General features: G+C 40.1%; 1 protein-coding gene and 2 long non-coding RNA genes across 8 annotated transcripts in view; 2 read left to right on the top strand and 1 right to left on the bottom strand.

Moving 5' to 3' along the window:
* The first annotated feature begins 54 nt into the window (after nucleotides 1-54).
* Nucleotides 55-4723, top strand: LOC148402637 (uncharacterized). 2 transcript variants are annotated; one of them, XR_015857182.1, is made up of 4 exons: nucleotides 64-164; nucleotides 2441-2591; nucleotides 2802-2859; nucleotides 3237-4723. It is a non-coding gene; the product is annotated as an uncharacterized LOC148402637 (long non-coding RNA). The 2 variants fall into 2 exon arrangements; XR_015857183.1 differs by lacking the exon at nucleotides 2441-2591 and having other exon boundaries at nucleotides 55-164.
* On the bottom strand, nucleotides 1106-14228 carry LOC148402638 (hyaluronidase-2). Of its 2 annotated transcripts, XM_088369346.1 has the most exons (7): nucleotides 13679-14228; nucleotides 7720-8377; nucleotides 4398-4646; nucleotides 3685-3831; nucleotides 3209-3295; nucleotides 2427-2606; nucleotides 1106-1687 (listed from the first exon to the last, which is right to left on the bottom strand). In XM_088369346.1, exons 2-7 carry the CDS (start codon nucleotides 8314-8316, stop codon nucleotides 1328-1330), a joined length of 1620 nt encoding a protein of 539 aa, XP_088225472.1. In that variant the 5' UTR covers nucleotides 8317-8377; nucleotides 13679-14228; the 3' UTR covers nucleotides 1106-1327. The 2 variants fall into 2 exon arrangements, with proteins under 2 accessions (XP_088225472.1, XP_088225473.1); XM_088369347.1 differs by lacking the exon at nucleotides 13679-14228 and having other exon boundaries at nucleotides 7720-8447.
* LOC148402639 (uncharacterized) overlaps nucleotides 6188-24806 on the top strand; it is a 45537-nt gene continuing 26918 nt past the window's right edge. For all 4 annotated transcript variants that reach the window (XR_015857179.1, XR_015857178.1, XR_015857180.1 and 1 more), the window contains exons 1-2: nucleotides 6188-6333; nucleotides 10007-10074. This is a non-coding gene — a long non-coding RNA (uncharacterized LOC148402639). The remainder of the gene's footprint in view (nucleotides 6334-10006; nucleotides 10075-24806) is intronic.

Raw genomic sequence — 24806 nt, forward strand, 5'->3', positions numbered from 1 at the left:
ACACCTGGTACCTAGTCCTAATCAGAAGCTATTTAAGGGCAGTTTCAGCAATGAGTTGGTGCCAAATGTTTGCATCGCTTGTTTCCATGTGCCTCGTAGTTTTCAAGCGCAGGCTCTTTGTATGTTCCATGTGCTTGTGGAGTTTGTTTCTTCTTCTTGCCACCGTAAGTACATGTGACTGTTTGTTTTGTGGTAATTCCTCAAGATATCATTTTGTCCGTCTCGCTAACCTTCTACACATCCTCGCCATTGGTTATTTTTTGCATTTGTTTCCATGCACCCTAGTTTAATAAAAGTATTTTCCAAATTGGATCAAGTCTTCTGTCACCTGGCATTGCCGTTGTCCTTGCACGACTACATCAAAGCCACCAAAATTACTTGGAGCCCTAAATGGGCAAACACAAATGGGGCCTACATGGGTTGCATATAATTTGTCCAGCAGGAACCCACACAAGGAGCACTCAGATCCCCAGTTTAAGCCCATATAGTCAAATACACATGGGGCCTAGGTGAGACAGACATGATATTCCCCATTTGGAAACAACCTAAGACCCAGTTGGAAACCCACATAAGGTCGATACTTTTTTTGTTAAGCTATTGCATTTTCACATTTGGTAGTTTAATACCTAATTATTCATCTTTACATTTTTTTTTTTAAGAAAACATTTCACCATTTCGTTTTATGTACTAGTGTTTATATACTTATTTATTGTTCTAGGGTAACGTAAAACACGAAAAGGAATCCAAATGTTAATTTTTGTTGCTTTACCTACTTAAATGCTTAACTAATATGCAATAGTCTGCTTTGTGTTTTTCATATGAATTTTCTATTTGTAGTGTACTATTTATTTCAATTGATTATGTTATCCCTTGAGAGGAAGTAGCAAATAGAAAAATAATTTTCAGAAATAGAGGCCCTGATTTAAATGTTGCTTAAGGCCCAATAGACATATGTTAGCTCTGATGATAACAGGCACCTTGCAAAATATACACCCATCTAAATTGCTATGAGATTGAATGATTCAACCTTTATTTTTAAACACTGCAGATTACATAAATTGATAACAGTAGTACAAAGAACTTATTCAAGATTTGGTTGGTTTGGAATCAGTTTTATTGGCAGTGGTATGATGTCTTTTTTGTTAAGGTTGCTCATCAACCAGCTTTCCACCAGTACTGTACCACAACTGGAAAAAAGTGACAAGTGCTACAGTATCACTGTGCATTGGCACATCCTCAGAAAATTTTGTACAGACTTACATGATATGTCTGCTGTCCTGATTAAAGGCACATCTGTTTAATCCTCATAACTGAAGTTTGCTTCAGTTCACAAAAAACAAGCAGTTACCAGCAACAACAAAACATTGAAAGTGTTGGAAGCCAACGGTGCCGAAGTGCTTCCACTCGGCTCCATCGGTGCCGAAGCGCTTCCACTCGGCTCCATCGTGGAGGCACCTTTTGTTATGGAATCTGTTGTAAAGGGTGCTGCAGTCCCTCCGAGCTCTCTGGAAATTTGCTCACGTGTCCCACTGACAGAGGCTCCATCTTTAGGGGATTGATCTGAGACGTCCCCATCTGTAGTCTTGTACCACTGACACTGGAAGTCTTTCTTCCACATCTCAGCTGGGTCCGGTTCAGCTGCCTTAAAGTCTGGATCGGGCTCGTCTGTGGCTTTGGCTGCTTCCGCCTGCCGGTAGAAAATGTTTAGTGGCGGGACTACAATTCAGTACTTGAAAATGAAAAGATTTGCCATCCATCATTTTCTATTCTGCTTATTGTCATTAGTGTGAGCCAGAGTCGCTCTGCTCATCCAGCCTGGACTGGCTGCTGGCTAATCGCAAGGGCGATCTGGTCCAGTCCTCGAGAGTCCTCATCCAGCCTGTTTTATATTTCCTTCCACCAACGCACCTAATTGAAATGATCAGAACTATTACCAAGCTTCTGCAAAGATTTCTGGTGATCTGATCATGTGGCGTGTTGAAGTAGGAAAACATCTAAAACAGGTTGGATAGAAATCTCAAGGACCAGACTTGGGCACCCCAGGTATAGACAAATGTTCACATTCATACCTTATGAGGAGAATTTAGAAACTGAAATGAACCTAACATGCATGTTTTACGAATCTGGAAGGAGGCTGAAGGAAACGAGTATGCACAGAAAAGCAGGATAGAGGATGGAAATTTGGTTCCATAGGAAAAAAATGTGAATAGGTGTGGGTGCACTACATCCACATGTCAAGCCAGCTAGCACGACTTTCATCCTAGAATTTGATTTACATTTAAAACAGGCTTGTCCGTTTTCATTAATGGCTCATAGTCGAATGAGTCCTCGATAAGGACATCATTATCATCATGCACCAAATGCCTTCTACAGTATGTGTAACACCTGCAACGACGGCAACAATCATCAATCACTGTTTCTGACACCTTCATCACGTCAGGGGGCGGTGGAAGGTGGAGGTAGGCGGAGCTGTTCGGGTTCTGACGGACGCATCTGCCTTTTCCTTCACAAAGGGAGGCTGAGCAGAGGCCAGTTGCTGTGGTTACGTTGAGAGAGTAAGGTCCCAAGAGCTTGCGGACAAACTCTGCCAGGTCTTGACATTCTCTCTGCATATGGACACACAAACACATTGAAATTGATTTGTATGAGAACCTTTTCCCCTTTTGTATTATTTCCTTGAAGAGATGTCAGTTTCAATTGAAAAATAACAAACACGACAAGATCCCTCTTGATATTGACAATAGACAAAGAAGCTGCGGTCAACATGGATCAGTTAAGTTTTTTTTTTTTTTCTCTTTCAGTCCACCATCAGTCACTGATAATGTCCATCTGAAAATGATGAAGTCAAAACTCATGAAGGTGGGGTATTTTATTTTTGTTTTATATTTTATTATCTTCAAAATGGCATTTTGTTTCCCAACGGGCCAATACAGGATGCATTATCAAATTATATCAGGTATAAATAAATAAATAAATAAATAAATAAATAAATAAATAAATAAATAAATAAAAAATGCACCCTTAAACACATTTATTAATTGTTAAATCGCATGTCAAATACATTTTGTAGGCTATTTTCTTCTTTGCAACTGTACTATTTATTGACTTTTGAATGATAGTCACATTTTACTTCTGCTCTCCATCAATCCGGCTAGCTCTATGTATTTCCTTTTCCATGCAATCACTACTGACTGAGACAATGTCTTACATCGGTCCTGGTCTCACTTCTCTGCCAGATGACCACCCCGGCTGTTCCCATGGCAGCGCTTTCCCCAATGCTGCTGACCAGGTCTGCCTGAAGGAGGACAAGGTGCAAAGACACTGAAAATGTTTCCCGTATTGGATTGCCAGCAACATTCTTTACACTAAGACTTTTTGTGCACTTCCTGAAATATCCTTTTGTCATGTTATAATAGTGCCTTGGTGTCATCTTGTGATCTTTTGTCACCAGGCAACTATGCTGAAGTGAAGGGAGGAGCTTCTTTTCGACAGGCCAAAGCAGTGGCTAATAGAAAAGCTGTGCTTCGTTGCCATGTTGTGGCGTGTCATCGTCCTAATTTCCTTCTTATTGACCTCATATGATTCATCTCTGCCTTAAAATCCTCTTTTCAGACCTATGAATTTGGAACATTGAAGCACTTAGCCTCTGTCATCATGTGAGTCCAAATCGCACGTGTATCCCACCTGAGAAAGGAACGTGTTGGTCGAGGCGTACACACTGTTGACCAGTGGAAACACGGGAAGATCGAAAGATACTCCAGCCAGAGAGGAAACTCGTAGCGCCTCCTGGATTTGACTGGTCAAATAAAGCTTCCCTCCGGATGTTCCACCCTGTACAAAAAAAGGTCAGGCCTATACATTTGTACAAAAACCAGAAGCAATACATGATCATGAATCTTGACGATATGACCTGACATATTTGGACAAAGTTGGAATCAAAAAGAAGTCCTGATGTGTTGAAAATAAGCTTGTGTAAATATGCACAGTGCAGCAAAGCTTCTGGCAAGCCAAAAATACTAGTGTCCTTCTCTTGTCTTGTTTACACTTGTTTGACACCTTTATTTCCTGTACAGAAGATGAACTATTGATGGTGCGCTTTCCTAAAAAGAAAACATTCCATCTGTTGTTGATAAAACATCAGCAATTTGTTTTACATTTGACTCCTTTGTTGCAGCAAATGCGAACCCACCTGTGAAATTTGCATACTGAACACTGACTGATCTATGGCTTACTCGTGCATACTTAATACTTTGCTGATCATAACTACCCCCTGTGAAGCATAACTAAGATGCGTCCCATGATGAAAACAAGGCTGACACCGCTCACCTTTGTGGTAAATATCAACAGGAAAATCAAATCAAAGCATTGAAATTTTTGAACCCAAAGGCTTCACCCACCTGCAGCTTCTCCAGGGTGAGAAGAGGGTAAAGGGCAGAGCATCGCTTCCACAGCCAGAGAAGCTCATCATTGAGGGTCTTTTCAGCAGGGGGGCACTGGCCGCTGTAGTTGGCTAACGCGGTTTGGGCTGAATCGCCATTGTAGCAGCTCGGGTAAGGGGAGACGCCCCACAATGCTTTGGGTCGCAGCCGTCTGATTTCTCTCAGGGTTTCCATCATTACTGACTGGGCTGCTGCCTCAAAGTCCACCTGGCACAAGGGCATAGAAGTACTTTAGGTCATATTTGGGCGTCCTTTTTTTTTTAACCAAATTTTGTATTTGCAGATCGCTGTCAAAAATGTTCTATATTGTGAGTAGGCGGCATCTTGTATTTCTGTTTTATATTTAACAATAAAGAAAAGCCTTGACACAATTTTTAGGCAGTGGTTTTGTGAGACCCACCATGCAGTTGTGAAAAACCTCTGAGGTGAGTTGACCCATTAAAAATAGCCCCAAACATATAATCCATAAATGTTCATAATGTAATCCTGGTTTGTACAATTGTTGCATCATATTTTTTATTAAATTTTTTTATTTAGCGTGGCACTTTAGTTGAAACGTTCCCATTATAGACTTACAACTTTCTTATATTAAAACGAATTTTTGTATTGCCTTGAGCACACTGGAACATGTTGTTCCGAAGGAGGCCATCAATAATGACTTGTCTGACAGCAGTACATGTTTCTATTGTGTGATGATCCATCAGAGTTGCATCTGGACTCAGAGGGAGGTCCGCAACAATTTTTTTACTCTTTTATGTTTCAGCTGGCGAACCCTGTTCAAAAGGTTTTTGATGCATTTAGGTGTTTTAGTTTCCATCCTTGCAATGCTACAGTGTCATCTAAACCTCATACATTTGTATACAAGCTAAATGTCCTCAAAAAGGACTTGCTATGCATTTTCAGTATTTATATAACAATGTCCAGTTCATGATAGATTCACTATTACAACATATCAGTTAGTGCATGGTGAAAAAGTAACACTATCTTTTGGTCTGAACTTTTCCTGATCCCCTCTGTTCCAATGACCTCACGTTTAATTCTGCCTCACCAAGTGGAGATCATCAGATAACGGGATCAGTTTGGATTACTCTGCAAGGTGCCGGCAGCACAGAATGATAGACTTTTCTCTAAATAACCACAGTGGGTGGACTTAATATACGTACATGTAACAGTGGATAAAATAATCAGTTTCAGTAAGTAATAAATGACTGCTTTTCCAACATGTAAATGGTTTTGACAATGTTCAACATGATCTCTGCCATACCCTCCTCAACGGGGCTCATGAAAGAAATAATATAATTAGATAATTAAAAATTGCATATTTGTCATACATCTAATTATTAAGTTGCCCCAAAATAAATAAATAAATAAATAAATAAATAAATAAATAAATAAATAACCAAGCAAGCACAGAATTAACAGAGCCGAGATTCAAATTCGGTAAATATTATCAGTGCACTTGATTTAAAAAAGTAAACAGAATGGCTGATTGTCATTGTAACGTCAACTGACAGGCAGCAATCATGCATTCAAGGGAGTGGCTGGTGGTGTTGGGGTACACTTGCTTGTCTTGTCTGCCGACACCGTGAGTTCGATTCCCACATATGACGGTGTGAATGTGTGTGAGTGATGATGTGAATGTGTGTGTGAGTGACAAAAATAAAATAAAAAAAATCATGCATTCAAATGATCCTCTCCAAACCTGCAGGGGGCAGATAAAAAACAGCCACACCACAATTCACCAAACTTTCTGTCAGATGCCAGGGATGGCCATATTGCCTGCAGACCAGCATGTTAGTTGGAGGAACAAACAGTGAAAGAAAAAAATCTTAAACAGAGAAAGCAAAGAAAAAAAACCCAAAGAGACGCCTTAGTTTCTGATCACACGCAACTGGTAAGAAATGGACTTGAATGCTATAGTTCTAAGTTTGGTTAATGCTTAGTTTGTTTGAAATGTTTGGTTTGAACTACAAGCTGTATTTAAATGTATTTATTTGTGTGTTTATCAATCAATTTGAAGTATTCACAAAGGCAAAGTGGATGTTTATGTTTGGCATATGCTTATGTTTAAACACTCAGTTAAGTTTTTTTACTTCTGCTTCATATTTCCCTGATATATGTATGCAATTACTGAACTTAGTTAAACTTGAAATAATGCCATCTTTTCTTTATTTAAGGTTATCAACCTAATCACCCTCTAATTAACCTTGCAATAAATTGTAAACTGAAAAAGGAAAAAGAGGACGATCTAAGTTGTTCTTCCGTTCTAAGAACCAAGGCCCTTTTTCAAGTTGGGGCAAAGAACTGGGAAAAATCAGGACAACTTATATTTAGATATCGTGTCAATGTCCCTTCAACTTAAAAAAATGAATAGTTTTAATTGAACAATGAGTTTTTAATTGAATTCTGATTCTTTCAGCTGCTTTGCTTGTATGATGGTGCTCTATTGCCACCCACAACCTTGCTTTACAAACCACTCATAGTTAACTGTGTGCTTGATGTTTGGGAGCGCAGTTGACGTTCTCAACCTGGCAACATTTGCCACAAACATTCATCAATGTGCATGCTACCATATCAGCAAAGGAGCGTTCCAGCACAAATGTAGTCTTTGTGATTACCTAAATCTCCGGATTTAGCTGCTGTCAACCCCCATTGTCTACATCAATATATAATGTTCTATCAAGAGCTCTGCACTATATTGATTTTATGGGGGGAACTAGGTACAGAAATCTGCAGTTTACGGTAATTGCATATTGGTTTTTACAGCTTTATATATTGATATGAATATGGCAGTATTGACAACGTAAATATTGATGTTTATGGCCCCAGAATGCATTGCGTCTTCAAAGGCATCTAGTAGGTGTGCCTAAGAGGAAGATTCTGATGATTGAGAGCATACTCGTCCTAGATATGCGGCCATTGTAGGAACAATGTTTTATTTCCCTCTCAAAATCAAAAACAGCAATAGAACTGAATACCTTAGGCCAGGGATGGGCAACTTAAAAGATAGCCCATACATTTTCATCAGCGCTATAGTGGGGCCTCATCAAACCACACATTTCCTCGATGTGTGAGAAAATGTTTAAATATGGACAAGATTCAAACTCGCAACCTTACAACTGCAAAGCTTACTCAACTATTCACTAAATATTTGAACTATGAAATTGCAGAGGAGGCTTAATTATATCCAATATTAGTCTCCACCACTGCAAAGTTTTTGTCGATCGCCTCTTTGTGAATGTCTGACAGCTCTCATCTGCCACACTTTCTCCCTTCTTACCCGTGACCACTTCTCCACCTCCTCCGGGGTCCAGTTAGGAAAGAAGGCTTTCAGCAAGTTCCTCGATGCTTCTTGATACACGGCCTTCTTCTCTCGATTTCTTAACCACTGCGGTAGCCACTCGGCCCAGCGTAAAACGCCCAGCCCGAGATACCTGGGCGTAGGCAAAGCTGCATCTAAATCCATCTGAGTTTTCTGAAGATGGCTGTCCAGCCGCGTGTGCTGCGGTAAACCCCCATTGACCTTCGTGTCTTTGTCGATAAAATAGGGGTAGCTTCCCAGCGTGTCCTCGTAGAAGATGGCCACACGGCCCTCGCGTTCCATCCCAAAAGAAGCGGGGTCGGGCCTCATGGTGCAGGAGGAATCGGGGATGCCCCAGAAAATGATAAAAGGCTGTCCGGACAGGAGAGGCGGGCGAGCTGGCTGCGGCGGACCGGCCGCACTGAGGCCAGCAAGCAGTAAGACAAGGAGGGTCCGTGGAACTGTCGCCTGTCCTCCAAGGCCAGCTGAAGAGCAAGAGATGACTGATGGCTTAGTCCTGTGTTTAAATTGCGGCCATCTTGGCTTTAGATTGAGTGGTGGGTTGTTCCATGCCATTGGAGCTGCTCACTCACAATCAGTCTCTCACTCCTTCAGACTCCAGCAGCCAACCATGATCCTGAAAAACAATCGGCAGAAAAATAAGTCAGTCATGGTCATGATGTTGAGCATAGGTGACACCTGTGCGCTCCTCAAATTTACAGCACAAACAAACTGTTGGAAAATCATTCTACATTCAGATTCTGTTTCTGTTTTTAGCATCGCTAATAAAATTTTCAGCGGTAATCCATTGAAGAATATTCATCAGGTCTCGTTGATGTCACATGCAATCTGTGACATCGAGTGTATAAGAAGAATAAGCAGAACTTTGTTACATTTGGATGGAGTCTGATTGGTTGTACGGTGTGGATTATTAGCAGATGATTTGCCTCAGTGAAATCCATTACCCTCATGACATTATCCCTTAAAATCACACCCGCAGAAATGACTTTGGACACACAACCTACTTTTTGCCAATAATGATGTTTGCTTCTCATCCACCTCCATGATTTAGGATTTAGGCTCTGCTTTCTACTCTGGATGAATATGTAGTATTTTCATTTTGTCTGGAAAAGAACAGGCACTGAATGCGTACGAGTTATTGATGCCAAAGAGACTAGTTGCATTTCAGTTTTTGTTGCTATACAGTATTTATTTCCTTTTTCTTCTAGTCATTGTTATTATATTCGTATTTCATTTGCATTTTTTTCAATTTGACATGGTCATTCCATTAACGGGGAGCACCGAAATGTCATATATTTGTGTTTCTACATTTTCTTAATCTCACTGGGCGCTAAAGAGTCATTATATTAAAAAAAAAATGTGCAAAGTAAGTGCTCCATTAGTGTTATGCTGAGACTAGAAGAAAACTTTCAGTTTCATACGGTAAATTGTGCAAAAAGGTTCTATCATGTATGATGAACGTGAGCGCAGCTATGCGAAGGAAAAAAAAAAGACCTCTCCTCCATTATGTGGTCTAGCATTCTTACAAAATTATTCTCTGTATATTTGTGGAGAATAAACTGACACTATCCCATAGCATTTATTTACACAACTACTGCTGCCTCTGCAACCCGACCCTGTCCATCCATCCATCCATCCATCCATCCATCCATCCATCCATCCATCCATCCATCCATCCATCCATCCATCCATCCATCCATCCATCCATCCATCCATCCATCCATCCATCCATCCATCCATCCATCCATCCATCCATCCATCCATCCATCCATCCATCCATCCATCCATCCATCCATCCATCCATCCATCCATCCATCCATCCATCCATCCATGTTCAGCTCATTCTCAATAGGGTCAGTAGGTGAGCTGACTTCAGACAAAAGATCAAGTACATCCGACATGGTTCACCTGCCGATCACAAGCCACATATACACATACAACTATTCACTCTGACTTTCACAACTACTGTATGTTGTCTTCAATTTGCATCACATGTATGTGATTGGAATGTGGAAGGAAGCCACAGTACCCAGTGAAAACCTATGAAAGAACAGGGGAAACATACTACAAACTCCACACCAGAAGACCTGAGTTTGGATTCGAACCCAGGAACTCACGACTGTTAGGCAGACGAGCTAACCACTGCCTTTAATGCGACATAAAATAATTACAGTAATTTATGTTGTGGAGTACTGGATGCACAGTTTAATTTTTTTCTTTTGATTTTTTTCCTTGGCCCTCCTAGGTCATGTTCCCCCCACACGAACGATTTCTACAAGCATCACCACTCCCGACATCACCTTCCAGACTCCAGTGAGTAACGCTCTTTTGTTGTCGCCACATGGTGTATGCATCACAATTCTTGTTGTCATTTTTGTTTCTCATCTCTAATTCTAGTCAGTTCAAAGTTATTTTGTTCTGTTCAGATGGTACCGTGACACGTTGTTACAGTATTAGGAGAAAAAAAAAAAAAGAACTGATTTTTATCCTATTTACTCAGACAAGTTTTACTTGCAAATGCATACGGGGGCAACAAAACTGACTGAACACATCACTTTAAATGCATCTTTTATTCAGCCCTGAGTGGTGGAAACAAATGAGTGGGAGCAGCACAGAGCAAAGCAAGACAAGATTCAATATTTGAGCGCTATGTGAGCTTGAGGTCATCTCCTCTATGAAATCAAGCCACAGAGACACTGATATATCACACCCAATAAAGCATCCATAAACCTCTGGCACATTTTTCTGCAGGAAAGCCTCTAAAACTTGACTTCTTCCATTTTAACTTTTTAAATTCAGGGCTCCGTCCTTTCTGTGTATTCTCCCCATGCTTGTGAGGGATTTCCTTTTGGATACTCTAGTTTCAAAATCACAGTAGTCGGATATCTTTAGCTTGCTTTGTTGTTGAATAGTGGATCAATGCATTGAGAAATGTAATTTGGAAAATGGATTGTTTTAAGCGCACATATTTATTATTTTGATTCTTTTCATAGATCTGATTAGTTGGTCCAGTGTTGCCCCACAGTAGCACTCATGAAAAATAATGGCCCTGCCATCATTTAAGTTGGCCTTCCTTGCCTTAAAGTGTACTTGATTATTTTAACAGTACAACAGAACAGCTGAATAATGTAGAAGGTTAAAAGGTTATAGAATGCATAGTATACACTAAGTAAAGGCTTTTTAATCCTTGCTCATTAGTGCCAGACAGAGGAGACCTCTAGATTGTCTTCAGTTATGAAGTTATATTTATGATAATAATTTCATACTGGGTTCACCTCAATTTTCCCCCCCAATTTATTCATTACCTTTTGTACATATCCCACACAGTGAGTAAAGTGTGAGTTAGCAGCAACACAATGTTGTACTAGCACACACTAAGAAAATACATCTAAAGCATTACGTTAGGAATTATGAGTTCGCGGCCATTCATTTTATAATGGAAAGCTTTTTCAAGTGACCTTTAACTGTCAGTTTAAGTCCCCACAAGCTGCTGTGTTGCAGAATATGCGCAGGGCTTCACGCAATGTCACAGGTGAAAGGCCAGGGTGATGGTTGCTTAATCTGTTGAGACAAAGCTGCTGGTCTGTGTTTACAAGTCCGTCTGGACTGAGGCTCATTCTGAGCCCACCTCTCCTGCTCAATTCAAATGAATACAGATACATATCTATGTATATATTGGCAACGGCAAAACATAACTGCATCTAGATTTGTTTTTTGATAGAGACCTACAAATTTTTAAGAAATTTTAAAACATTTTGTGTGGTTGGTTAAAGTGTTGGTGGCGCTGCCTTATAGATACACGTAGTACAATCCAATGAGGAAGTGAGATTAGAGTAATAATCATGTCAGCCCCATCTAACTGCCTGAAAAAATACACAAGGGTGTCTACATATTTTTATGGGCTAAACTAGATTAACAAAAGGTTGAAAAAAAAGTCCGATGTCAATCTCTTTTGCCTTACTGACTACGCTTACCTGCAGATTTTTTTTCCAATTTGGTCATCACTGGAAATACTTGAATTTCCTGTAGAATGGAAAACCTAAGGTTGAACTGAATCCATTCTGGGACGCTCGGACGACTATTCAGAATTGTGAACAGTTTTTGCTCCAATAGAAATAATGGGAAGTGAAATATCTGGAATGTGTACCTGGGTTGCTTGCCATTGTAAACATTTACCAAGCAGGCAGGCAATTTTGTACAGCCATTCATGTGTACAAATACCTCATCCACTGTTAATATCCATCCATTTTAATCCCACTCATTGTGTTGTGGGTTGCTGAAAACTGCAGTCTATCCCAGCTGACTTTGGGCAAAAGGCAGACTATACCGTAAACTGAGCATCCGTCAGTGACAGGGCACATGCAGTACAGAGACTGGTAACCTTTCACATTCACACCACCACTGAGTGCAAATTGAATGCACAGGCAAAGGAAGTTACGCCATCGGTGACTCATTGTTGTGTGGGCACGTAACAATGACACACTTCTTAAGGCAATGATTCTTAAACTGGGTTGTAGAGAACGCCGGCGTCCTGAGAGTCCCAATTTGGAGGTCCACGGGGTAATTTGCAATAAATGATCGTGCATCATGCACAGTCACACCGTAAACTGTATCAACTGTGAACACAAATATACTCAAGCAATGACTGCTCCCTACCTTAGATTTGGTCACTTAAAAGCTGTGATATGATTGTGATAAATCTCACATTCTACTAGTACATATTCTACTCTATAATGTTTTATTAATATCATATCGATGTTAACTCAGTCGGTAAACTTTATACAATATTTGATATTTCAATATTGTTTACTTCACGCAGGAACATATTAAGAGGATTATTCTCTATAAAGTTGTTTGTTTCATATTTATTTGTTAGCTCAATCCTGCAAATGCATAGCAATTATAGCTTTCCCCATCCTCTTTTGTGGAGAGTTGTAGCATAATCTTTAGCGGAAACACTCACTGAATGTCAGTAATGTTAGCTAAATAGTAATTCAATTAATTAAATAATTAAATAAATTCAATTCATTAATTTAATTCAATTGAATTTGGTGAAATTCTTTTCAAGCACATCACTGGAGTGTTGAATTTGAAACGTTCCCAATAACCATTCTCATCAAAAATTGCAAGTAGACTGTCTCCGAGTATGAATAAATATGAGTTTAAAATTGCCAAATACATGATGCGGAATGAATTTAGGACATAGTGATTATAAGAGGATCGCCCTATCAATGTTATTGTGAGGCAACGATACACTGAATAAACCAATGACATCATCTGCACGACCTGAAGCCTCGTTTGTCACCGAAATGACACACGCTCTGAATTTGGTCTTCATTAGGCATGTCCACTCTTGCTCGAGACAAGCTCAGAAGCATCTTTTCATTTCATAACATCACTACGAGCCCCTGACGTAAGCATTCATCTCGAATGCCAGGACTTTACAGGCCCTTTAGCTTCGACATGTTCATCGTGTTAATTCATCCCCATGTCTAGCAATGATGAAATGCTAGCGAAATGTCACATGACCTTTAACAGTGTAGAGTATATTATTCTTCCGCTTATAACTGGCCTTGTTGTGGGTGGAGTTAAGATGAATTGAGGCTTCAAGAGGTACGTTGAGGTCCCATATGTTTTGATGACCTCTTGGGTGGTGTTACCCATAACTGCTGGCCATCTTTTTGCAGTTTTTATCAAGAAACACACATCTGTAATTAATCCTTGGTGCTTACTATCTTGCGTGACATTATGGTGTTAATTGTAATGAAACGAATTGTACAGTCTTGGGTCTTGTAAATTGTTTTATGGCCAGAATAACCTTTTGTACCTATTCAACTACATTTTCTTGCAGAGTTGTAACCTTAAAAGTAGTCCACAAAAATCTTTTTGGTCAACGCCAAGAGGTTGCAAAACTTACCAAAGCCAAGGTTGGGTTCTCCTCACAGTCTGGACATTGTTTCAGAGTGTCTTCACCTGAATTGCAAATGCTTTCCTCTTTAGAAAAATCCACGTCGTCTCCTGGATTAGCGGAGACATGGAAAAAGACACGCAAAAGCAGCCTAACACCCGGAAGAGAGAGGGGCAGAAAAGCAGGGGGATGAAGAGTCAGGAATAGCCAAGTGAGATGAAGATTGAAGATAAAAAGAAAAAAGAAGGGATGACATCAGAGAAATTCACCGAAGGAGTGATAAAGTAGTACATGGAAAGATGCGTGGGTTGGAATGCTGGGGTGTATGTGCCGAGCTCAGCTTCCTTCCCGCGAGATGCTAAACGAGTTCAGCAATGACCCAAGCGTTTCACATGACCATCGACACCGGCCGTAATCCCATAATCCTCCCTACACTGCTGCTACCCTTGTCCAAACAAACACTTGACGTGTTGGATTATCGCACCTGGCTTCCTCGCTGCCTGCCTATACTTTCTCTCTGACTTCCGCTCTAGTTTGTCTATTTCTCCCTCTCCATCGTCTTATTTTTCACTGCCCTCGGTGTAGGATACTTTGAACTACCCACTTGTGTTGGAATGGTTTGCAGAAAGACCTCATTAGTACTTTATAACTTCCCACCATTGGTTCATATAGTCATCTTGAATTGGAGAGTTTCCAAAATCAAAGGTTTTTGTAGTTGTACAATTGAATGTTTTTTGTTAATATTGTGCCATATACACAACAGTTCTCTACAGCTCTCGGTAAAACAATTCAGTCCTCATCAGTTGCTACATCCTTATTTTGTCCATCTGCTGCGTTCATTCCCTTCCTGTTCTGTGCAAAAATCACCATCTCTTTCAATGTTTATGTCTCATTTCATTTGTCCTCACTCCGTATTCCCATAATTCCGGTTCCATCACCTTCATGCCTTTCACTTGCATTGCTTGTCTGATTAGCATCACACTTGCAATCAGTCTTTCCGATACTGTATGTTCACACTGCACCTCCTTTAAATCTTCAGTCGAAATGCTGGATGAATACATCTACATGTTCCTTGTGCATATTGACTGCTGATGAGTCATATCAGTCTGATCAACTTTGAGATGAGCATTGACTGTCATAGTTCAGCCTCTTAGTTTATTCCCTCATGCGCCAAAGTGCATCACAGCACCACAGGAAGTTCAAGATAAAAGCAAGTGCAGCATGCTAATAATAGTCTTTACATTTGAATCATAAATTTTCCTGGGCTTATGCGTCCTCCCAGCCTGCTAAAATGTTCTTTTATAGAACGAGGATTGTGTTTTCAGGGTGACTTTGACTCCACTGCGTTGGTTTGTTTGCTTTTTGTTTGTAGCTTCATGGTTTACATTTTAACCCTCAGGCGGGCTTGTACTGTATGTAAATGGGTTTATATGAGCATTGCACCAAGGCCCAGTTTGTCGTATTGTTTTAGAGTAGTGCAGTGAGAGCACATAAGGGTACAGAAATATGTATGTAGTGCAAAAAACACATAGGTACCTGTGGATACTATTAGGCCGCAGTCTTGTCGACATATGTTCAGTCTATCTAACGTGTGCACCAATGATTTCTTCTGTGATCTGACTGCATGAGAGCGCTCTCTAACGGCAGAAGGGAACATGTTGGGACACTGCCTCGAGTGAGCAGTTTTACAGTTCGGCTGATGCTGCGGCTCTGAGCTAAAGGATTTGCTGTGTGAAAGCACCTCTTTTGTGCTCCGCTAGTGTGACATTATCCAACTGGAATGTGCCGCTCGCCAAGGCAGCCCAGAGGCATGGTTGCTTGTCTTGCTGTCTATGTGGCGTTATTGCAGAGCGATAAGGACCAAAAGGGCATTCACAATTTGGAAGGAGAAACAAATAATTGAGCATCGCTTAGCTGGAAAGATAGTGTTCAAATCAAGTGTTAAAGAATACATTAAAATCCCTGGTGCGTTTGATTATCTGTTTCCTTATAGCCAAGCAAAGGAGCAAAAGCTCTGAACAGGATTTGAGCTGGTCCGATAATCCGCAGGGCTCTTCAGGTGGCTTGTCCCCATAGAAGCTGTGCGTGTGTGCGTGTGTGCGTGTGTGCGTGTGTGCGTGTGTGCGTGTGTGCGTGTGTGCGCGTGTGCGCGTGTGCGCGTGTGCGCGTGTGCGCGTGTGCGCGTGTAAAATTTGGGGCTCACTGGATTTCAATAGAAAGGGATTTAGTGGACACAACCGGAAGGCAAATCCTCAGACGCAAGAAAAGACAGACAAAAGTAAAGGTCTGTTTGCGTGAGCAACTTTTAATAATGATCCTCTAGCTGAGTGACGGTATCTATAAATGGATTTCCGTTAAGACAGAACACAGTGGTGGCAAGAGATACAAATTCCTCGAAATACAAGTTTTAAATTACATTAGATTTAAATAGCGCTTTTCACTCAAAGATGCTTTAAATTCAACAAAGTTCACAACGACTGATTGTAACGAACCTTAGCCCAGCAGCATCCACCGAGTGAGTAAGGAAGAAACTATTAATTTGGATACAAATCTGTATAAAGGACTTGTAGTTTGGTTTGAATGAAGGGTCAGAGGTTTAGGGGCGCTGAGCTCCCCGCCAGGCATGATCAATTCAACAGAGTACATTTTAATGTAATTTCATTACCACATTTATAAAAGACAAGCATAATGTTTTTTGGTCACGAGTCTTCAATTAGCTTGTTAGTAGTACCTTGGCTTTAATATTAACACATGCACAAGAGATAGATAACAACTATCTTAATTCTCCCATTCCAAGACTGGTGGGATTGGACGGAACAAACCATTTTTGGTGCACCCAGGAGAGTTGGCTTGTTGTAATTCTTTTGTATGAATATTACATTCTAACAAACTATTGAGAAATTGACAATAAAGCTGACTTTGACTTTGACTATACTGTAAGAACTGTACACATTTAAAAAGGACATCATGTGTCATGGTTTGCTCACAGGTGGTGAAGTGGTTCACATGTCTGACTGCTTTAAGGTGCTTGCTTTTGCATTTATGCTTTCAGTGCTGCTTTAATGACTTTAATCTGAGCGTGCATGAGTGTATCTATAGCCTTTGTCTGAAGTTGGCTGTGACTCTCCATCATGACTCACCAGGATGTGAGGTGTCTATACATCATCCTCCCAGAACTAGGAACTTGGTTGCTAAGTCACAAAGAAGCAGGAACACAATGTTTTTCTGGCAGGTAGCTGGCGCTGTGCTATTAGAGTTAGTTAACGCACATATATATATATATAAATTCAAAGATGTGTAGGAGCGTGTGCTTGCATGTGTGTGCATTGAGCAACGTCTTGATGGATGTTCCTTGAGCCCAGCCGCTGTGTCGGTTTACGGACACAGAAATGTAGGTGTAAAGGTGCTTTAAAAAAAGAGAGGCTCAAAGGGGGAAAAAAAGTGTGCCCCAGGAATTTACAAATGAAAAGAGAATGTTTTTCTCTTAATGCGATTAAATTATTCCATTTCACTGCTTCCGCAGCCGCAAGTTTGAGCTCCTTCAGAGCACACAGTGGTAACACAACTTTTTTCAAGACAGGGTGGTGGGGGGGTGAGGGGGGGGGGCAAGAGTATTGTAAGTGGGTGGATGTAATGGCAAGAGAGAGAAAGAGTGCACAGAATACAATTGGAATAAATGTATGCTTAATAATAAACTGCCACTTTTTCATCAGATAAGTGCCTCAGATAGCATACAATTCGTGCTCAAATTACAGTGCCTTATCTTTAGTATCAATGCTCACAGTTGGATGTAACTATTTAGAGGGTCTATCACTTTAAATCAATCTTTTCATCTTTTACTCATGTTAAAATGCTAATTGCGCACCTAAAATGGTGTTTTCCTCAATCCCAACCATCTCTGAGCATTTTCTGCTCATTCCTAATCTCTGAGGACCTGTCGAGATAAGGACGAGGTCTTCACTATGACATCACAAAGAATAATCATTCAGATCAGCATATTCTCAGCTATGCAAAATTGTCTTTACTTTTCAGTCGTTCTGAAAAAGAAAAACCTCCTGTGATCGGTAAAAGTCATCCATCCATCCATCCATCCATCCATCCATCTTCTTCTGCTTATCCAGGGTCGGGTCGCGGAGTCATTTGAAACTGAAAATAATAACAAATGAATACTGAAAATTAACTTTTTCTTTAAATGGAAGGCTACTATAATCTTGTGTGAAAAATGCACACCTTTAGATCATATGCTTGAGTAACTGAACAGTTCTGCTCGTTTTGTGTCTGGTGCGTTAACAAAATTGGGTTTGTAGTTCTGCAAACAGTTCTTCCATGGCCCATGGAGAAAGCAACTAAAAGGAGGGAGGCGTTAATAACTCACTGAGGAACAAAATCAGTCAGTCATCCCTTAATCCATCTTTAATGATTGCCGAGCACGTTTTTGCTTGTAAGAAATGAATCCGCCACAGGTTTTTAGCATCGATGCCATCTTTCTTTATTAAATGAACCATTTCACCCTCCCTGCATGAATGAATGCCTCTTGCAGCGCGTTTCCAGCGGTGAAGACGCAGGAGTTCCAGCTCAATGTGTTGCTGAGCAGAACATGGGTCTCCAGTCCCAACCTTATTAAAATCCACTTTTGGTGGTCAGCAGAAAAAGCTAAGCAGCACTCTGCTTGTAAAAGCGACCGAAACTGTCCACCTTAGCTTTTGTGCCCTTTGCAGTTTTGGCCCATGAGCCCATGTCTACCTGTAGATCAAAGCCATTTATCTGTCCATTATTTTTGCAGTGTTTTATAGCCAAAATGGGTTCTGAGAAATATCACATATTTTTAAGTGATAAGTGACCATTTTTTTGTGTAGATATATAACTTCACTTTATCTCAAAGCAATTTTTTCAATTAAGAAGTTCATATTAAAAGTAGTTTTAGCTTCAACTGAAAATATTTTTTGTATAGAAAAAAAATTAAATAAATAAAAAGCACACCTATCTAATTATTGATTGGCCAATTGCTTTATGTGTCCTTACGTTAACATCAACATTGCATCTTATTAAATTGGTGGGGAAAAAGATGGATCAACGCCATTGGACCTTTTTCTTCATCTGTGAGGAGCAGTTTCTGGGACTTGGAATTAGATGTGCTTGTCTTGTGCAGTTTTCGTCATGCATTTCTTAAATGTCGAGGATGGCAGTCATTCCTATATTGTGAAGTTTTCCGAATGCCATCTAAATTCATTTAGAAAATATGTCACACTTAAGATGTGAAATTAACTTGGTGGCAGAAAAAATCGTTTATTGGAGCTTGTCTTTCAGCATTGAATGCAGAATTTCAAAACCTGGCATAATTGTGAGCCGCAAGGAGAGCCACCTTCTTCATTTGTCGCATTGCCTTCTCATGTCATTCCTCCCTTATTAGTGAGTGTTTTTGTTTTCTTTGTGGTAATTTGATTCTTTAAATTCTGATTTGCTTGACTTGGTTAATTTTGTTTTTTCATTCATTGCTGTTGCCTTGTTGTTTTGGAAAATAAATTCATTTTGAGATTATTCCTGCTCCTTGGGCCTGTCTCTCTGTTCCCCAGCACTTAATTGGGTCGTCCACAGTATACCAAGCTAACAATGAACCATGAGAAAACATCTGCAAATAATCATGGGCAAGCAAAAAGGATGTTTCTTAGAGTAATACTTTGTTTCTATACTCATTAGTAATGTGGATCATATGACAGTTGACTTTTTTAAGAAGTTCAACCTGAGTGTGATGCAGATCCACACACACCAAGGGAGAGATTTTACAGTCGTAAACGTCTCGAGTGTGTGATTGTCGAAAATTCCCTTATTGGCAATGAAGCTACTGTGAGTAACTTCCATCTTGTAGGAGAAGCAGCAAATGTTGTTCGCGACTTTGGCAGCTTTCTAAAGATTTGATGCTCTTTACAGCTCGGCACAGAGTGCCCAGTCCTCACTCTAAGTCGCAATCCTCTAATTACAAACAGTCTAGTTTGGAGCCAGCATGCTCTGGCACTCTTCATGCTAATCAGTGTAAGCGCCCACACTTTGGCCTTTGTAGCATCACACAGCTGCTACTAAGTATTAGCTACAAAGTCCTGCTCTTTGGATGTTGTTCAGAAGCTTAGTCTCTGTGAGGAGAAAAACGCATCTTTGCTGCCAGCCATGTATGAATGCTGTTGCGAAGTTAGTGCGTCTGCTCCTTCGTGTTCGCATCTCTGCAACAGTTAAAACAACTGCACACAAAGTACAGATTCGCCTCTTGAAGCCGTGAGAAGGGAGAGAAATAAAATTAGCAATCATCATTTTTAAACATCAATAGGCCACTGAACCTTAGTTCGTGGCTATATGAAATACAAACATATTGACGGTTCTACAGTTTTTCACATTCAACAATATAGGCAACATATCAACACTATATACTTATTTGTAAGTCGTTCCAAATATGCATAGTGCACGAGCGGAAATGTGAATTCACATGAATTTAATCCCACTAGACACAAAGCATGAAGTGGATGTTTGTGGTGATAGTAATAACTGTGCTTTGCAGTTGAGACATGCGTCAAATGATGAAACTGAGGAGCAATCATCTCATTTGCCAAAACATTTCTACCTCCTTCTGACTAGCTCCCCTGTCAATCTCCTTGCTCTTCAATAGAACTTCTGGTGAGAGGCGCTAGCATGTAAACAGAGGAGCCTGAATCCTGTAAATTACAATTCATGAGATGAGCCCTTCGAGTCTTCAATGAACCCAAAATGCAGGTTTTTGGAATCATGAAGAAGCGGGACAACCCAGAGAAAACCAACACAAGCACAGTGAGAACATACAAACTCCACACAGGAAGCCTGGAATTAAAGCCCAAATCTCAGAACTCTGAGGCAGATATAACCACTCGATCGTTGCGTCACCCGTGATGATGCACGCTCTTTATAATCTTACTTTGTCAACCAACAATAGCCTTCATGTACTTCTGGCCAAATCGGTACCCTTGAAAAATAAAAATACTGTAAAAATTCACATCCAAAGCAAACACTTCTTCAAACCATTGTGATGTGGACATTTCTTTTCTGAATGGGAAAATCAAAAGTTCAAAAAGAAACAAATTGTCCTCGCTGCATAATGCATTCACGCAGTCAAGGATGTGCATGCACATTTTTTACACTGCACTTGCATCTTTGAGTGATTAATGGCACTCAGATGCATAACACACGTCTCATTACCTCGTGAAGATCAACCTCAGTTGGCTTTTACTGTCAGCCGAAGAACATTTTAGACAGCACAAAATCAAATGTCGCCTTTTCAAACAGCCCCACGGTGCCAATATTCCGTTTCTTTTTGTGTGGCCCACCAAGGAAGGTTTTTCCTTGCCTGCTGTTTTGCATGCATTAGAGTGTTGCAAGCAACCACTGAGCCAATAAGCCAGCAAGCCAGCGACTTTGCTCGCCTTCTCTTTTCTCTCCAACCGACAGACAGTGGAAGAGTTCACTGGCTTCCGCAGTCTTATGGTTTATGCTTTGCTCTCCAAGGCTGAAATGAACAGGAATGTTGTTTACCTCCAGCACAGCGGGCCATCGCAGAGAGTAACAGATAAAAAAAGACACAATCTCCACTATGGGATTCAGGTAATTTTCTTCAAGGGTTAGATGCGGTGAAATAAAATCTCATTGCACATTTGGATGAAAATTCCTTTATTTCACACAGACAAAATAAAACCTGACCAAGTGTGACAGAAATAAAATAGATTCCGATATAATTCAGGGCACGCTGTGTAGGTGTAGGTCTTGCAGCAAATATGAGGTTTAAATAAAGTGCAGCCGGTTAATAAACCAACACTGCCTTGTGAAATTAGCCAACACGTCATTGGGTTATTAAATTTGTTTTATGGAATGCCTTGTAATCTTCGTTTTGCTGTAAATATGGCACAGTAACTGGAAAGTGAACATTAAGACAGTACAATGAAGTTGATGATCACCCAACTGTGACAGTGATAGATTTTTGTGTTACTGTTCAGCCAAGGAAGGTGGGGAGTGTGACATTTTGACTCAAGTTTATTTCTCTTGTAGTTTACAGAATGGTAGCATCCATACCATAGATGTCAAACTCAAGGCCCGGGGGCCCAGATACAGCCCTCCACATCCTTTTATGTGGCCCGCGAAGACAAATTTTGGATCAATTTCATGTATCAATGCTAAAATTACAAATGACACTTTATAAAATAGAGATAATTCCAGCATTCTTTTATTACCATTCATCTTTTTAAAATTAAACAGTTTTACTGGTCACTGATTTCAAAACTAGTTATCTGTCAGTTTGTTGTGTCGCCTATAATGTATGTATATAATATAAGGCGTTGACAGTTATCATGGCACCCCGAAAGAAACTGTGACTACGATGCGGCCCGCAACTAAAATGAGTTTGATGCCCCTGATCTATACAGAATGTCACCATCTGAACCGCTTATCATCATGAGGGTCACGGCCTGGGTATGCTGAAGCCTATCTCAGCTGACTTTGGGCGGTTGTTGGAGAGTTTTACACACCTACACATAAACGCATGTTCTAAAAACGTGAAAAAAATATGACCAGAAAACATCTGAAATGTATTATGTGATGTTAAAAAAAGGCACTTTAAATGGTATCAATTGTGGGCTGGTTCCTATTTAACATGAGTTTCACCGTGTGAAGTTAATTGTTAACAAAGCCACATCCCATCCCAGATATTTAGAAGAGGGTGTGTACAGTTGTGCAACCACATTACTTATTTGTGTTTCACCTCCCTAAAACATTTGCCTTTTTAGTTGCTTTGCACATGAACGAAACAGTTTTGAAATGATTCACCTTGGTGTCATTATTTTTATACCACGAAAACATTTCGTTGAAAGGGAGTTTTTAGATTTTTACATCCGCTGTGAAGTATATATTGTGCCAGTCAGGTGGACTCCACTCACAAAAAAACTCTGTTGGATAAAGAATTTGAGGTAGTTAATTGGAGGAGTCTCAAGTGATTTTATACACCAAGTGGGGCATTTTCGGAAAAAACGTTGATGTCTGTGTCGATGTATTTAATGCTTTTCACTGTCAGTTAGGCAGTGGGGTTGAGTGTATTCACAGAAGGGCCCCAACATACCTCTGAGAGCCCACTAGGTCTGAATAGTGACAAAGTTGAAGTGGGAGGTCTATTCACAGTAGCATTCTCCTCTATTCATTCATAACATGCTTCAAGACTGAATGACTTTGCCAAGGTCGAAGGTCAGCTCTTGGACCGCAGAGTCAGTTGCTAAAAAAACTGCTGAAAAATACTTGACTTAATACTTGACAACTACTAATATAATGAGCAAAGTTAAAATATAGTAGCGTAGTAGACGTAAGGGTTAATAAATACCTACTTGACAGAGATTTTAATCTTAAAAATTATAATTAATATGATTGTGAGCAACTAAAACTGTGCTTAAATTTAGGAACATAAAAAGCTTTACTCAAACAATAATTTCATTAATATTGAATTGAATTGAATGCACAGTTTAACATTAAATATCTTAAATTAATTACATCACTATGGGAATCACTGTGGCACATTGTTTGTTTTTGACCATCCATGTAAGATGCAAAAGTGGGGGTGGGAGAACTTTACAGTGGTACATGTCATAAAGTGGGATCTACCTGTTATGTGAAAGAAATTTTGAGAACCAATCTCACAGTGTGACCTTAGTAAAGTTAAGCAGGATTGCATCCTAGTGGTCGAGAGGACGCATAAAGGCCAGAGCGAAAGGTAGACCTTTGGCTGTCTTATCCTGGCAGGTTATAGTTGTCAGTGACCTTTGTGAGCCCATCCAGCACTTGGCTAAACTGACTCCCCCGATGCCAGATGATGTTTGTGAATTTATGACCTTACATAAAACATTTTCAATATCTGCTTTTGCCCCAAGACCACGATGTTAGTTTCGATGAGCTGATTTTTCATGTTGCAAAAAGAGTACAAGGATAACATTTCTTAAAAATAAATTTTCTATTCTCCACTTGTCGGCTGACAGGTCATGATCAGGGTTATCAAGGACTCTTCAGATAGGACGTGATCTCTTCAACCGCGTCATCCCGACCCTTCAATAATCAGTCACCACCTCTCCATAATTCGTCAAGATATTACTGTTTGTGGCACTCTGGACTACAAAATCAGATTTTTGCCTGCGGGTGATGCGTTTGTATGCACACATCATCATGACTTTGACAAATCCAGTAGAAAACTAACCATGTGCAATTTGGACAGATGGCCTGACAAACCCAAAATAGTAACATGCAGGGATGTCAGGGCGCAGAGGTGGTGCTATGGGGCGGCCATCTAGGGCAAGAGACCTGTACTTGTGACTTGGATTGCTTGGGTCCCTTGATACTTTTATACATTTATGATCCGAATGCACATTGTAAAGAAATCTGCCTTCAGTAAAGAACATTTGCTGTATTTGTATTTGCTGTATAAATAAAATGAGATGAGCTTTAGGAGTCCCACAAGAGTAAAATTGGAAAAAATGTAAGCAAAATGTCAAATATCCCAGGATCCATGACTTGGGTTTGTGATTTGTGCCTAAATAACTGAAAACTGACAGTAAGTCACGGAAATAACTTTGAAGTGACAAGACTGACATTTTTTTCGTAATTTGCACCAACAAGCCGCAAACCTTTTGAGAGCATGTGCTTTTATGATGCAAGCTTTTTTAGCGCATCACATCAGCACCGTTTGCAGACACAAAATCAAAGCATAGAAAGAAAACCCACCTCATAATCATAGTCCTAATCAATTCCAGTAAATCCAGTACATCTGATTTAAGTTTTTGATACCTTTTGGATCCACATTCAGAACAGTTGAAAATTGCCTGAGAGGAAAGCCCCAGATGCACCTTCAACATTCATTATACCATCAAGTTAACCTTTTAAATACATGCTGTGTTGTGGCCCTTGCTGGGCAACGAAAAGGACTGTGTTGCACTGCATATGGCATGGTCAGTTCAGGGTTAACACTAGCAAATTTGGCTGTGTGAAACCTATTATAACATCAAAATGCAAATGTGATCATATTGGTGAGGTCCCAAGGTAACTCTGACATTAGCAAATCTGTGTGAATACTATATAATTAGCATATCGTCTT

The sequence above is a fragment of the Syngnathus floridae genome, chromosome 2, assembly GCF_059516105.1.
Source record: "Syngnathus floridae isolate MCC-2025c chromosome 2, RoL_Sflo_1.0, whole genome shotgun sequence".
Classification (NCBI taxonomy): domain Eukaryota; kingdom Metazoa; phylum Chordata; class Actinopteri; order Syngnathiformes; family Syngnathidae; genus Syngnathus; species Syngnathus floridae.

Bases quoted from the DNA above. Each gene is read 5' to 3' on its own strand.
- LOC148402638 (XM_088369346.1), bottom strand. From the start codon at position 8,316: ATGGCATGGAACAACCCACCACTCAATCTAAAGCCAAGATGGCCGCAA. The intron at 3,832-4,397 runs GTGGGTGAAGCC...TTTTTTGTACAG, and splicing joins TCACCCTGGAGAAGCTGCAG to GGTGGAACATCCGGAGGGAA. The intron at 2,607-3,208 runs GTAAGACATTGT...GTCCATATGCAG, and splicing joins GAAGTGAGACCAGGACCGAT to AGAGAATGTCAAGACCTGGC.